Source organism: Nannizzia gypsea, genomic scaffold (assembly GCF_000150975.2).
Source record: "Nannizzia gypsea CBS 118893 supercont1.1 genomic scaffold, whole genome shotgun sequence".
NCBI classification, from domain to species: domain Eukaryota; kingdom Fungi; phylum Ascomycota; class Eurotiomycetes; order Onygenales; family Arthrodermataceae; genus Nannizzia; species Nannizzia gypsea.
In genome coordinates, this window is record NW_003345201.1 from 172,034 (window position 1) to 184,685 (window position 12,652).

The following is a 12,652-nucleotide window of genomic DNA, read 5'->3' on the forward strand; positions in this document are numbered from 1 at the left end:
ATTATTTTCTATTTTTTGTTCACGGGCTTCTGCGATGAGGCGGACGGACGAGAGAGACGGCAGGCCGGGCAAGGATAGGGGCCTGGTCCTGCAGCGACTCCAGAGTTCGATGGTGGTGTTTAAACTCGACAGCCTCGTCACTTGAGCCTCGCTTTCCCTAGTTATAATATGCGTGCTGTTTTGTCACGAAGAGGGTTGGTTGCTCTGCTCGTCTTGTTGGTCTTGCTTGTCTGCGGTTCGTTATTTGGTTGATCTAGTTGATTAGTTCATGGCTACTACAGTGTCTGGACGTCAGGTTCGTCGTATCAATCAGCTCAGCGCCTCTGTCGAGCCGCTCCGTACTGTAGGAGAGTCTTCTTCTCCTTCTCTTGCCGCCGCTTTTCCTGCTCTTCTCTCTATCTTGATATCTCGTTTGTTTTTCTTTCGTTTCTTCTTTGAACCTCAAGGAAAAGAGGCTTTTGGTTTAATTAGTGACGTCACGTGACGAAGATGCGGCTCTTTCGAAGGTTGAGGTTGGAGCTGAAGTCGAAGACGAAGACAAAAGACGATAGACGAGAAGGAGGAACAGAGGGAAGAGGAGAGGCCAATGAAGATGTCGGTTACGGTAAGCACGCTCCTTGTTTTGGTGATAGCCAATTTTGACCGTGGAGAGCTGACCAGGAACCCATTACTTGATAGTTGCACACTACCCATGGCGACGTCAAGGTCGAGATATTCTGTGAAGCAGTACCCAAGACAGCGGAGGTAAGAGTGCTATGCGTCCCTATTGACATTTACTCTAAGCTAACTAAATGGTTATCCTAGAACTTTCTCGCCCTCTGCGCATCCGGAGCGTACAATGACACCCCGTTCCACCGTCTCATGCCCTCGTTCATGATCCAAGGAGGCGACATCTCCCTCTCTACAGCCAACAAGGCCTCCTCGTCTTCTATACCGTTTGATATTCCTAAGGGAGGAGCCTCGATATACCATCCAGCTCCGCTAGAGCAGGAGATTCACCTCCCCACCCTCCGCCACAATGCAAGAGGGATACTCAGCATGGCAGGAAAACCGGTCAAGAACCAAGGCGGTGCCGGAGGTGCAGTGGCGCGGGATATAAACGGTAGTCAATTCTTCATTACCTTTGCGGCTGCTCCTCACTTGGATGGAAAGAGTACCGTGTTTGGCAAAGTGCTAGACCCAGGCAGGACGGGAGAAGAGGGCGAGCAGCCTGACACGCTTACCCGTCTTGAAAAGGCCAATGTGAAGATAGATAAGAAAGGAAGGGTGGTGCAGCCGGACTCAATCAAAGAAAAGCCCGATAGCGACGATGCGCAAGCGTGGGAGAAGATCGGTATCGAGAGAGTCACTATCCACGCCAATCCCTTCGCCGGCTGATAGGGTTTGGACATTATCTCAGGGAATAAACGATAAACGATATGCAGGGATACTCTTTATACTCTCACGTCTCTCTCCATTCACTACTATCCGGCCCATTCTAATGGCTACCAGGTCGCATCACCAGGGTCAACCCACCCCTGTCCTTATAACATGAAGGAATGAAGGGGACAACGGCATAGACGACATGGCAAATACATTAAAGCACCGATACAGAGAACTCTTTCCGCTCAAAGCTCCTATCCGCAGTTAAGCCATTCTGGTTACTAAAAAGGCATTTTCGTGAGTCGATTTGTCTCCAACGAGGTTTTGGAATTCTTCTATAGATTGATTGTTTCATATCCCCGACTAGTATGTCCGTTTTCTATCAAAAACCAGAGACCTCAGCAACCTTCTTTTAAAGGGACAAAAACAGCCGCCTACTCTAGCCAAAGGAGGAGAAACAGAGAACAGAAGGAAAAGAAAGGTAGCTTTTTTCAACCCCCCCTGATTCTATTTTATCAACAGTAGGTCTCTGAAAATGATGCTATCCCCGTCATTTGTCGCGTTTCTCATAAAAAAAAAAAATGAATAGAAAGATAAAAGAGCCCTCCGACGCGTGCGCCTACTTTTTGTGAATGGAAAAAGAATCAAGTTGCTTCCTCGGCTTCCTTTGCTGCCTTTTCGGCTTCTTGCGCGAGCCTATGTTCCTCTTCATACCCTTCGGTCTTCATATCCTTGAGACCGAGGTCTTCTTCCTCTTCTTCAGTACGGGTATATTCTTCCTCTTCCAGCTGTGGGTCTGGCTCGGGGAGGAAGAGGTTCTGAACATAGCTGTTTGCACAGGGGTCTTCAAGCGTGATAGAGAACTTCTGTTCGCCCTTGATAGCGATGTCGAGCTTGTCGAAGAATTGCTTCCATCGGTCCTTCTCTGGTACAGGCATGGAATCACCTGGGGCCAGATCTTCGTCGCCAAAGTCGAAGATCTGCTCGTGAAGCTGGTCACGGATTTGAGTGAGGAGGCCCTCGACGGTAGTGAACCTGCCTCCAAGCGTCCCGGGCTGGACAGAAAGACCAAGGTCGTCGCTCTTTAGGACGCAAGTCTCGGATTTGAGGATATCTCGGGATAGATCTACAATAGATTCAACTCGCAGCGTAATTCGTTTTCCCTTGTCAGGGATGGCACCTCCAGTCTTGACATCGCTGGTGCGGTAGCCACAATGGTCGCAGACAGTGCTCCATATGAACACTTCCTTGAAATATGGGATGCTGACCTTCTGCATATTGACGACACAAGCCTTAGCACAGCCAGGGCAGTGGGTGGGGAGAGAGTACACATCTCCATCAACAATATCGAGATCGTTGGGGTCCCCTGATTTCTGGCCGTCCTGGTCCTCTTCGCCGATGCCAATGCCGAGAGCTTCGTTCTGTTCCTTGGTACGCTGGAACTCCTTTCGCTTGTATCTGGTGCCCTCGTCATAAGGTGCGGGGGAGATCCAAGAGTTGCCAGTCGTGTCCTCCAAGGTCACCGTGAACGGGAATGATTCGCCGTTGATCATCTTAGCGAGTTTCTGGAGGATCTCATCAAGTGCCTGGTAGGTGGCTGGGTCTGCAGCTTTCCGCAATGGCTGCTCACTTTCGAGCTGGGTCTGGATTTTGGTGAGCAGCCCTTCGATGTTTGTAAGCTGTCCCTCGCCAGTCGGCATTTCTATTCCAAGGGTTTCGAGGCGGAAGACCGAGGAATCACCCTTGACGACCTGGCGGTCAAAGTCACGCTTGTCATGGATATCCAGGGTGTACTTGGTACCATGCTCCTGGATCTCGCCAGCAGCTTTGATGGAGTTGTTTTTGTGGCTGCAGTGAGGACACTCGAACGACTCGAGGAGGACATCGCGGAAGAATGGGATCTTGATGAGGAGGAATTTGGTAGAACCCTTGAAACGCGGTTCCGCTGGTTAGCCATGCGATTTCCCAAACGAAGAGAGGCAGCGACGTGACCACTTACATTCTCATGGCAGTTCATGCACAAGCTCTCTACGTCGACAAGTCCTAGGTCGTCGTCATTCTGAACGACCTTCATGGTCTCTTCGTCGGCGCGGGGCACGGCGTTATCATCCCCGCTGGCCATCTTTGCTCTTATCGTGGAGGGGTCGCGTTGGTGTGGTTTTCTCTTGTTGTAGCCGGCCGGATCGGTGAATAAAGGGCCGCAGCAGTCAGGTCAACACAGTTTCTTACTTCGGAGTATCAACTGATTAGCCTGAGGTCGAAAGGCCTGCTTTATATATCCTGTCCGTCGCTTATTTCGATGACAAGAAAAAAAATACTAAAGTCATGAAATGTTTTTAACTTTCTGAGTAATCTCGCTCTTTTTCTTTTTGCTCTTGATGCGATCCACAAAAGAAAGGAATAACTAAAATCTTGAGTTTATTTCCAGTTGTTTGAGCCTCAAAAAGCGGCTGCTGGAGTAAGCCAGAAGTCGGAGAGCCTGGAAAGGAGAGCGGGCGGCGTTGGCTTGGATTCCGAAGGGCGCCGAAAGCCTGCAGGCGGAGAGTGAACATAGACAGAGAGCGACCTGCCCTTGCCGCCTTTGATAAGTCATGGACTGCTGTCCAATTCACGGTCGACTGAACGACTATAGCAAACGCCAGCTACATTGACGAACCGCGGTTAGCAGTCACTCATATCGAAGGGAAAAGCTAACTAAGTAGCAAAAAGGAGTTAGTTTGGGGTTTTAACGGTTAACATGCACGATGGAATATAACGTATAACGTACTTTTACTACTCGTTAGCCGTCACTGTAGTCCTAGACTGACCTACGTAGGTGCCATTGTAGCAAACTAAGTAGTATCTATGGTGTACGCAAAGAGATGCCGGTAGCTTCCTTGCTTCTAATGATGCAGCTACGCCTCCAACTACGATGACTGAAGGAAATCCAAGAGGCCCAGTGAGCTTGATGCCTTGGACTGCTTCTGGGTGGCCAGGCTGGCCAGGAGGCCCTTCTGCTTTCTCATCTTTGCTCGCTTTTTGCTGCTGGAATTCTCGGATTCCATCTTTGGAGTCGCAGAGCCTGGTGCTAGTCTTTCCGTCTGATCCACAGCAGTTCTCAGAGGCATTTGGTAGCTGGTCGATGATGAAGCTATGGCCATGGGTGAAGCCTTTCTCTTTCTGTGGACGGGTCTTGCGGACTGCGGGAGGCGTTGGACCACTTCATGGGCACATCGCAGACACTCGTATACAAGACATTTCTGCGCTGATGGATGGCTTAATACATCCTGAGATAGCTTCTTATGCCGGGACTTATGCACAGGCCGAGCAGCTTTGGGAAGTGGCTGGGTTCTAGTGAAGACTCTGCTGTTCATCCCTGGAGTCCGGACGCTTCCACAGGCTGGACAGGCTTCCATCTGGTCCTTGATGGAGAGACGAGAAGACTTATCCTGGATCGCTGTTTTATTATGAGCCGTCATCAGATGTGCCGAAGTCGATGGGCTCTGCTGGCTGAGCAGACGGGCAGACGCCTTCAAGAAGTCCAGTCTCGCGGACACCGGCTGAGACATAACGACTCTTGAGTAGAATGAAGCAAAACGCACGAAGCGAGGACAATGAGGTATCCAGGATTATTTTAAGTCTTTTAGTCACGTAGGTGTATATATTTATTTATAGTAGACCGTTTCTGGTAGAAGAAGAAGAAGTTGAAGATATCAACAGGAAAAAAAAACCACCAAAACTGCATTTTCTCTCCCAAAAAGGCAAAAACAACGTCAACTTTTCTAGCAACACAAAAAGGGTGAAAAAGTGAAGCAACAACAACACATAAAAGAAAGTGAAGGGACGCGCGTTCACCTTCACTCTTTTCCTTTCTCTTCTTTCCTTGCTGTCCTCTTCTTTTTTCCTCCCTTTTCCCTCCTTTCCTTTTCCTTTTCTTCCTCTTCCTTAGTTAACTACAAGCAACTGGCCTCTGACAGTTGGTAGTTATACTAACAACTACACCTAGCGGGCGTGAAGACACTGCGCCGCTGCTATTCTGCATACAAGATACCTCAAATTATGGCAGACGCAGTAGACATGCCAGAGACGCCAGAGGCACCAGAGACGCGTCGCCCGCTTAGAGTGGCCGTTGAAGGATGCGTATGTTTACTCTTCTTTCTACTTCTCTTTACTGTTTACCTCCTTTATACCATGCATTAGATATGGCAGGAACAGCGTTTTAGCTAACTATCTGCTGTCTAGGGCCATGGAAAACTGCATGATATCTACGCAGCCGTTCAGGCTTCAGCTGAGTCCCGCGGATGGGATGGCGTTGACTTGCTTATTATTGGAGGTGACTTCCAGGTAAGACCCCCACCTACGCGTTTCTACTACTGTACCGCCAGCCCGTCTACAAGCGGACGGCCTTCCTAGTAGTGATTTATATCATGCTTACTCCCTTGTCCTATAGGCTGTGAGAAACTCCAATGACTTGACCTGCATGGCGGTTCCAAACAAGTATAAAGAAATTGGAGACTTCCATGAGTACTACAGTGGTGCTCGCATTGCCCCTGTTCTTACCATCTTTGTGGGAGGCAACCATGAGGCCAGCAACCATATGTTTGAGCTCCATTATGGCGGCTGGGTTGCTCCAAACATCTACTACATGGGTGCCGCCAACCTGGTTCGTTACGGACCTCTCCGGATCATGGGCATGTCCGGCATCTGGAAGGGCTATGACTACCATCGCCCTCACTATGAGAGAATCCCTTACGATGGTGACTCTCTACGCTCCGCGTATCACACCAGAGAGGTTGATGTCCGCAAGCTACTTCAGATCCGTACCCAGGTCGATATTGGCATCAGCCATGATTGGCCTCGTGGTATTGAATGGGCCGGAGACTACGACCATCTCTTCAAAATCAAAAGACATATCATGGAGGATTCCGAAACTGGAAAGCTTGGTAACGTTGCAGCCAAGCAGGTACTTGACAGACTCAGACCAGGCCACTGGTTCTCAGCTCACCTGCACTGCAAATACACTGCCACTTTACATCACCAGGAATACCAACCTCCTCAAGTTGTTGTCCGCTTCAATGAGACTGAAGAAGCTATCGCCAAGCCTCCTGATCTCTCTCCATCTATTCTAACTAAAAAAAAAGCGAATGTTATCCCTGATCATTCCAAGGAAGTTTCAGAACCAAAGGGTCCTTCAGCCCAGGACATTCCAATGGATGACACTGCAAAGAAAAATGCATGGCGTGATTTCCATCACCTTGCTGCTTCTGCTGAGCAAGACGAACAGGAGATTTTCATGAGGGAAGTCGCAAAATACCACAAGCAAGTAGAGGCTGGAGACATCAAGCCTGGAAGCGACGTTACCTATCAGTTGAAGTGGAAGAAAGTTGGTGTTGATGACGGCACCGGCCGTGAAGTTCAAGATGTTATTACGACTTCTATTGAAAATGACAGCAACAAGACTACTGAGATGCCCGAAGCTGTTCAGGTCAAGAATACCGACGAAATCAACCTGGACTTGGATGATGTCTCGGAGAACGACGGGCCCAAGGCCAACACTTCCGTAGTAACTGACTCTAAGCCTTTCGAAAAAGCTACAGATGAAAAAGCACAAGAACCTGAGAGCTCTGAGGCTCAGATTGAGACTGCCAACAACGCGAAGAATGTTGATTCTGTGCCAGATGATATTCGTAGCCAGCTGCCTGCCAGCTTTGCTAAACCGTTCCTAATTACATCTGGGCCCAAGCCTATTGTCGAGCCTACTCTCCCCGCAGAGATCACCAATATTACTACTGAATTTCTTGCATTAGACAAATGTGAAGGGCGCCGTCACTTTCTCCACCTCACTGAGGTCAAACCTGTCTCCAAGGACGATGGAACCAATGGCACTGGTCCTTACCAATTGATGTACGATAAAGAATGGCTTGCCATCACCCGTGCCCTACACCCAGGCTTCACCGTTGGCGACAAGGCTGCCTCTGTTCCCTCTAACAAGGGTGATGGCGGATACAAACCTGATATCATCGCCGCTGAGGAATGGATTGAAGAGAACGTTGTTAAGATGGGGAAGATGGTCATCCCACACAACTTCACCATCACCGCCCCCGTTTATGACCCCACTGTCCCGGTTGATACCCATGACCAGCCCCCCGAATACCTAAACCCGCAGACCGAAGAGTTCTGCAAACTAATTGGTATTGAAAATGTCTTTGCTATGCCCAATGAACAACGTCAAGCTCAGAACGAAGCTTTGCAGAAGGCAAATGATTCTAACAAAGGGGGTATCTTCCACCAGGGAGGTAGATACGGAAACCGCGGCGGTCGTGGTGGTCGTGGCGGTCGCGGTCGTGGCCGTGGCAGAAGCGGACACGGTGGCCGCGGCGGACGTGGTCGAAACCAGTACTAATCTGGTTTTTCTGACTGTTATGAGGCTCCCATTTGGACCCTCCATACTATCAGACCAGACCACAGGCAGCATTCTCCGCAGCATTCACCAACCAACCAACTTTTTACGCTACAGAAATCCCTTTGTTTCGTTTGGTTTAGTCACTTGGCTGTTGATACCTTCATTTGTTTATTGCCTTGCCTTCACTTCTATCAGTTACCTGAAGAATGAACTTTAATAGGCAGTAAATAAGCAATGGTTATCCTCCTCAATCTCTGGACTTCACCCTTTCATTTGTTATTGCATGTTTTTTGACCTTTATTGGCACAAATGAATATCATGAACCATGTTATCTGATACCGGAGTCTATGGAAACGAATTACGCCCGGGTCTTCATGGTGAATGAGCAGTTCTCACATTGTATTTTAGTTAAAACAAAAAAAATCAGGTGCATGGAATTAGGTAGCTAGTTAAATTGAAATGGAGCCAAAAAAATTTGAGATTACGGAGTAGAGATCTTAGATCCTCCGCTAATTATTCAAGTATCGCTTGCAAAGCCGCTTGCTTCTATTGTTTTACATTACTCAATTTCCTCAATTCGTGGACGGCCCCTACTACTCGAAGCGGTAGACCCTGGCGCAATATCCAACCCAGCGAGCTTATCACCAAGTCCAAATTGAGGCCGAGCACCGGCTCCAATACCATGTAAAATTGATTTTTCAGTCCACGCCTCTAAACTCTCCGTTAAAGCCCGTACATGCCCACGGACAAGAACGTCAGTTTCTTCGCTTTCCACAAAAGCTAGAACACGGAGGATATCCGGAATGTTTCCAATTGTGTTCATGTTGCTAGGGATGAACATGGTATGTGAAAAGGCGAACCCTAGGTCTACACCTTGCTCCATAGCTTTGTCCAATGCCTTTGTAGTGTCAAGAAGGAGTATGGTAGCTGCACGGCGGATGATGGCATTCCCGGGTCCAGTTTCCAAGGCCAGTGTGGAAAGTGCCATGTCCACAGAGCTAGACACTATTCGTTGTCCTATACCAGCAATATTCGTATGAATAGCAGATGCTAGGATTGAGATGGCTGATGCTCGGACACGTAGATCATCTGGATGTTCATCTGAGGCTGCCCCTGAAGCCCATGCCTGAAGGATTCTATTCGAATAGGCAGATTTCACCGGGTCTTCCGACTCCGAGTCTGTATTCTGGTCCAATTGATTTAAGATGTCTGTAGCTTCGGCTTCTAGGTCTTCTGTATCATCTGTTTTGCCCTGTTCCAATTCTTGTTGTTTGGCATCTGCTAACCTTTTCACTTTGGCTCTTGGCTTTTTCCCTCGCCTTCCAGCCACTTCTACCATTGCGTCGCCTAAGATTGTAGCAGTTTCACCTACCAGAGCACCTCCTATATCTTCGACCGCCCTGAGAATAGCTTCACCGACACGAAGTCTCTCGTCCAATGAAGCCTCTTCGTTATTGTCCTTATACCTCTCGGTCAGGGTTTTTATAACGGTGCGAGGATGTCTCGAGGCAAGAAGACCGATATGAGAGATCACATTTAAGTAGACAAACTCGTCATCTTTCATATCTCCATGGCCTCTGATAATCAAGGATATTAAAAGCGTGAGTGTAGCCGGGATGTCAAGAACTGGCGAAGAGTTCTTTATTAATCCGGATAATATCGAAAGTCCCTCGGCTTGGACTGGAGGTAAAGACGAATTCAAGTTCTCAAGAGCTTGTCGGTGCGCCGCCACGTCATTTATGTGTTCCTTCTTGGCAACAGACATGGTTTCCCTCTTCTCATGGGGTATATGTCCACCGAGGATAATCTCGATGTGAATGGATAACGCCGTTGCTGGGTGCTTCGCCGATTGAGAGATAAGGGGAAGTATTCGATCTAATTTTTCCTTTGTTTCCGAAAGCAATGGGCCTATTTCATCCCCAGGGTTAAAATCAGAGGATAGCAGAAGGGTAGAAAGCAAGCTGAGGGCAGCGGGTAGCGGCTCTGGCGATCCAGTAGAGTCTGGAGAATGAGAACCAAATTCATTTTCAGGCTTCCTTGAAATGTTTCTGAGTGATTCTAAGGTAGGTTTAGCAGCTTCTTTCCTATCCCTATTGGTAACCAGATGCATTTCATGATCAAGAAGTTGGTTGACAAGTTGCACTATTTGATCCAATTGACGGCATAAAATATCTTGAAACTGGCTAATAATTTTTTCGGCAATTTTGGCATATATCACCTTCTGTAGGCCTGTGTGGATATCATCTGGAAATACTAGCCGCTGGCTGTCAGGGATCCCTCCGTCTTCAAGGAGCCACTTGTTGGTAACCAGAAGGAAAATTTCCCCAATATGCGTTTCTCGCTGTGGATCAACTCCAAGAAAACTGACGAGTAAATCAGCCCGCTGGTCGATATCCTCAATGACTTGCATGACATTAGCATGCTCTTGATTTGAGGATTCGCGCTGCCCTACAAATATTTCATCGTTCAGGGAGTGCTTGTAGGCCCACGTCTCCTCGCCATCCCACATCATATTCTGGACCAACCGTTCAAATCTAGATTTTTCAGAAGATATACTGAAGTAGTTCTGTAAGAGGGTGAACGTCTGATCGGCCCACTGATGATTTACTAGAGTCTTTGCGTGCCAATGTAAGCCCCAGAGAGGAAGCATTATAGGCCCAATTAACCGTTTAAGTAGGGCGGGATTAGGATGAAGTACCACCAAGGATTTTAGACGAGATAAAGATAGAGATAGTTGATGGGTATTGACGACAACGCGGGGGCCTTTTAGATGGCTGTCAGTTCTCTCAACGGATGGCGAACCGTCCCGATTAAACTTGCGTAGCCACAAAGTGGACAACCCCTTAACTTTTCCATGAAAAGCATCGAAGATAGGTTTGACGAATATTGTAAAGCCAATTGTACCTGGAGCGCCAATAGGACGCTTTGGCAAGATACCATTCCCTATAATGTACGACGCTGTCTTTTTTAGGTCCATATCATCTCCATCGAGAAGGGAGAGAAGTTTGGGCCCGACATTCGTAAGAAATTGTTCGGGAGATGTCCCACGGGGTATACTCGAAAGTATCCTGGAAGACTGCATGATTGCCTGAGCAGTAATTAGAGGCCCGCTGGTCTGCTGCGAAGTTGACGAGGTCTCAGGAGCGAACTGGGACGCAAGAAAGGTTATTATTTGGAAGACTCCCTCTTTGCGAAGGGGTATACTTGACAGGGCCGAAGAGATTGGGTCCTTGAGCCAAGGAGCAGAATTTGGCTGAAGAAACGATGTAAGTACTGGGAGTAAAAAGGGGGTTGGGGTGCTATAACGATGTTAGAAACGGATTAGTCGTTAGGAAGTGGTTAAAATAAGATAGTTCTTACTCCCCAATAATCTTCCAGAACATGGTATTACAACATTCGACTTCTGGCTGAGTGAGGTATTGGGAATGGAAAGACAGCTCGGCGGCTCCTGAAATCAGGTCTGAGAGAAGCCTCCCCATTATGATTGACTGAAGTGAAGAACTGTCATCTTGAAGTATCTTTCGTAGCGACATGAGTATATAAAGAAGGAAGGCTTCCGTTTGGGGGGATGGCCTTTCGTCTGACCCATCTTGCCTAGCCACTACGCCCGTAGGGAGGCTAGAAATCACTCTCTTTTCCAGGGGAATCCCGGCACCTGCCGACAGTGATGGATATATTCCCTCTAAAGAGATGAGGTCAAGGAGGGCATGGAGGGTTCGTCTCCTTTTTGCGTCCTCAAGACCAGTAGCATTGTCATCTTGGGTCTGGCTTTGGATAAATGCTTGGTGGATATCTACCAGCAGGTCAAGGCTTCGCCGTATTACCCTTTCTCTGGGGGCTCTGCTGGTTTCATAATGCTCAGGTAGTGTTTTTTTTAAGGATTCTACTAATGAAAGACCTGGGTTCTTCTGGATTTGCTCTTTTTAATCCATTAGCTGCATTCTTTGAGGAATCAGTTTAAGAAATCAAATCAAGGTAGGCGTGCCTCTTGTCAAAACGGGTTGCAAAAACAAAGCAGTAGCTTCGAAAGCCCCTTCAACTTTCGCAGAATTCCCCATTTATTCACATGCTGTAGACTTTTCTCCAGTGCATGGCTCTGATATCCTCGTCGCTTGTTTGTTGAAACACAAACGAGGGAAAATAAGAAAAGTTTGGATTAAACGCGCACGTGACTTTGACGTCATCAACTTCACGTGATATCGCGGCCTGCCGCCAAAACCGCGTCTTTGTTTACACGTCAATTGTCGTTTTCGATTCAACAACCAGCGTCAAAGCTCTGCTGTTTGGATATATATACCACGAGCGATTCTCGGCCTTCTACAGCTGCTTCCTCACATCTCAAAGCAATCGCCTCACATCTGGGCCCGGTGCTTCTGTCCTCGATATCGTTCCTCCAATGAACCAAGCTATTCGCTCTCAGTTCTCTGTTTCCGTTACATTTTACCAGCTCGACCTCCCCATAGTTTACCTTTCTACGACTGCATCTGCTATTTAGGGTCTATGGTATGGCATCTTGATATTGTCTATCCATCCCTGATGGTCGGTGTGGGCGTGATTGGGACTTAACCCTATGTTACGTGCCGGGCGTCGTGTCTGGACCACCCAGACTTTCGGCAGCAAGTTCGCGGTTATAGCAACCAGATCTCCAAGTGTATCACTGGCAATTTTTTGTTGGTGGCATAAAAGGAGCCTGGCGTCCAGAGCTTCTTATGGAGCGCATAAAAGACGGTGACTATGCGTTTAATTCCCTGCCGGAAGACGCGTCAGTTTATCTTAGCTGGATAGGAGAATAATAAGACCACCAGTTTGATACTTGCAAGCTTCATGAGCGGATGGGAGAAGAAGGGCAGTGTACATCAGATAATCTTTGGAAATTGGATTGTCTTCGGGAGACCAACGTGTCAGAAT

At 48.0% G+C, this 12,652-nt stretch overlaps 5 protein-coding genes across 5 annotated transcripts; 2 read left to right on the plus strand and 3 right to left on the minus strand.

Moving 5' to 3' along the window:
• Positions 1-592: 592 nt before the first annotated feature.
• Positions 593-1,377, plus strand: MGYG_00069 (peptidyl-prolyl cis-trans isomerase 10; the record flags this gene model as incomplete). The annotated part of the gene is made up of 3 exons (XM_003175929.1): positions 593-604; positions 679-744; positions 805-1,377. 3 exons carry the CDS (start codon positions 593-595, stop codon positions 1,375-1,377), a joined length of 651 nt encoding a protein of 216 aa, XP_003175977.1.
• Positions 1,378-2,006: 629 nt separating this feature from the next.
• MGYG_00070 (zinc finger protein zpr1) lies at positions 2,007-3,484 on the minus strand (the record flags this gene model as incomplete). The annotated part of the gene is made up of 2 exons (XM_003175930.1): positions 2,007-3,290; positions 3,362-3,484. The coding sequence occupies 2 exons, from the start codon at positions 3,482-3,484 to the stop codon at positions 2,007-2,009; spliced, it is 1,407 nt and encodes a 468-aa protein (XP_003175978.1).
• Positions 3,485-4,268: 784 nt separating this feature from the next.
• Positions 4,269-4,910, minus strand: MGYG_00071 (hypothetical protein; the record flags this gene model as incomplete). Its single annotated transcript, XM_003175931.1, has 1 exon — positions 4,269-4,910. The coding sequence occupies one exon, from the start codon at positions 4,908-4,910 to the stop codon at positions 4,269-4,271; it is 642 nt and encodes a 213-aa protein (XP_003175979.1).
• Positions 4,911-5,400: 490 nt separating this feature from the next.
• MGYG_00072 (lariat debranching enzyme) lies at positions 5,401-7,744 on the plus strand (the record flags this gene model as incomplete). Its single annotated transcript, XM_003175932.1, has 3 exons — positions 5,401-5,481; positions 5,584-5,685; positions 5,792-7,744. 3 exons carry the CDS (start codon positions 5,401-5,403, stop codon positions 7,742-7,744), a joined length of 2,136 nt encoding a protein of 711 aa, XP_003175980.1.
• Positions 7,745-8,303: 559 nt separating this feature from the next.
• Positions 8,304-11,802, minus strand: MGYG_00073 (hypothetical protein; the record flags this gene model as incomplete). Its single annotated transcript, XM_003175933.1, has 3 exons — positions 8,304-11,043; positions 11,105-11,652; positions 11,743-11,802. The coding sequence occupies 3 exons, from the start codon at positions 11,800-11,802 to the stop codon at positions 8,304-8,306; spliced, it is 3,348 nt and encodes a 1,115-aa protein (XP_003175981.1).
• Between the last annotated feature and the right edge of the window lie 850 nt (positions 11,803-12,652).